This window comes from Bison bison, unplaced genomic scaffold (genome assembly GCF_000754665.1).
Source record: "Bison bison bison isolate TAMUID 2011002044 unplaced genomic scaffold, Bison_UMD1.0 scf7180017864482, whole genome shotgun sequence".
Classification (NCBI taxonomy): domain Eukaryota; kingdom Metazoa; phylum Chordata; class Mammalia; order Artiodactyla; family Bovidae; genus Bison; species Bison bison.
Genome location: NW_011495042.1, coordinates 1,936,795 through 1,938,750, shown reverse-complemented (window position 1 = coordinate 1,938,750; position 1,956 = coordinate 1,936,795). Strand labels below are relative to the sequence as shown.

At 56.8% G+C, this 1,956-nt stretch overlaps 1 protein-coding gene across 1 annotated transcript in view; it reads right to left on the bottom strand.

Moving 5' to 3' along the window:
• The window catches only part of SLC6A20 (solute carrier family 6 (proline IMINO transporter), member 20), a 56,738-nt gene that overhangs the window by 40,460 nt on the left and 14,322 nt on the right, over positions 1-1,956 (bottom strand). Inside the window, exon 6 of the mRNA XM_010862509.1 lies at positions 1,298-1,444. Coding sequence (XP_010860811.1) covers positions 1,298-1,444 — 147 coding nt within the window. The remainder of the gene's footprint in view (positions 1-1,297; positions 1,445-1,956) is intronic.

Sequence of the window (1,956 nt, the reverse complement as noted above, 5' to 3'; positions counted from 1 at the left end):
GGGGGGGGGGGGGTCCCTGTGGACCTGAAGCCCAGACCACAGCCCCCCTGGGTCCGCCTGGCCTAGGGGGGACTGACTGCGTCCATTCATTGTTGTTCAGCACAGCCTGGTCGCCAACCTTGGCTACACAAACATGACTTAAATCACTCAGAGGAAGGGAGGCTTTAAAAACTCTGACACCCAGGCTGCATCGGCAGTGACTCAGATTTCACTGGTCTGGGTGGGGCCTGGGTCTGAGTTTTAAAAGCTCCCCCAGGTGATTCCAGCTCGCAGCCAGCATGGAGAAGCTTTAAGCATGGAAGGACTTAGACTGACCACTTCTCAGCACCCAGCCTCTCCCCCCCTGGATCACTAGGTGAGCAGGCCGAGACCCCTGCATTCACATGCTTACTAGCCTGGAGCTCCCACGGGGAAAAGCTGGAAAGCCCGACTTGGCTGGACCAGAGCACAGACCCCACGGCCAGGCTGCTGTGTCCAGCCTTCCAACTTCGCCCCTCTGGAACCTGGGGCATCAGTATCGCAGGGTGTGGCTGTGATTACACAAGGGCATAGTTCTAAAGTGCTGGTGGCGCTAGCTGGCCCGGAGCAAGTGTGAGTGAGTGTCTGCAGCTGGAGGCACGGTCATTCCTCGGGACCATGGAGGCAGCCTCACGGCAGAGGGATGCGGGAGAGGCACATGGACCTGTGAGGGCCGGAATGAATGGCCAAGTGATTTCCAGGAATCCGTGACTTTGACACTTCTGAGGGTTAGAAAATGGTACCCCCTTACTTTATATAGTTTATTTTTGCCTTTGGAAAATGGTCAAATCATCTTGATTTGTTCACATAATGCTTCCACTTTTGGAAAACGGCCTTCAGGATGCCTATATATAATGCCTGCAGCATGCATGACAACGCCGCAGTTGGAATGGCATCGTGCAGCACACAGCCTGCCCAGCCACACATGGCAGCCCAGCATGGAGGAAGGGAATGGTCCCTAGGCAGGAGAGCAGAGAGGCTGCCCCGCTGCCACCCAGAAGGTGGAGGAGGGGCACGGTTGCGATTAGTCTTCATGGAACTTAGGCTGAGCCAGGGGGAGGAAGGGAGGCACAGGTGAGCTCAGGGCAGAGTCCGTCCTGTCAGGGCATTTTCCAACCAGATGACCTGGGTGTGGCAGAGTGGAAAGCTATCGCTGGATGTGGATATAGCATCTTCTGAGAAGGATGCCAGCCCTTGACTATTGAGGTCGAATATTCACCCAAGCATTTCTCAGGGCCCCAAAGATTCAAGGGTGTACTCAAATGCTCCAGAGACTGGCCTCACAAGCTGGGGTCAGTTCCGAGTCCACGACCAGGCCCACATAGCTTCTGACCTTAGAGACAGGGTCTGGCTCGTGAAGGCCTGGCTCAGTGGCGAAGGGGCAGGCATCCCCCCCGGGGGCTCCCGTCTCCCCATCTTTCCCCGTCTGGGAAGAGGTTGAGGTGCAGGAGGCCGCATGAAGAGGGGCCCTGGGAGCGGACAGACAGACTCTGAGGAAAAGATGTGGACACAGGCCACGAGGGGAAGCTTTGGACACTAAGACCCCCTCTCGGTGTGGAATTAGGGTCCTCTCTTTGCCACAAGCCCCAGTCCCTTCCACATTTTCTACAGTGAGCATCAGCTAGGGCTACAGTCATAAATGCGTGTTTCAAATGCGCATCTTTGTGTTACAGGGTGACGGTGGTTCTTCTAGAACTTTTGCAAACACAAGAAGGGACCCGGCTGGGGTAAGAAACCTGGGAGGACACGTGATGAGAGGCAGGAGGCGGAGGGGGGTCAGGCCACACGGTCACGCTCAGTGGGGGCCCATCCCCATCAGCTGTCCCCACAGGTTCCCCCGGCCCAGCAGGCAGCGGGTCTTGATATTCTGGAGGGGGTCACATCCTTCAGAGAGCGCCTGATGAGATCTGGGGGCCTGCTCCCCAAAAATGTACTTAC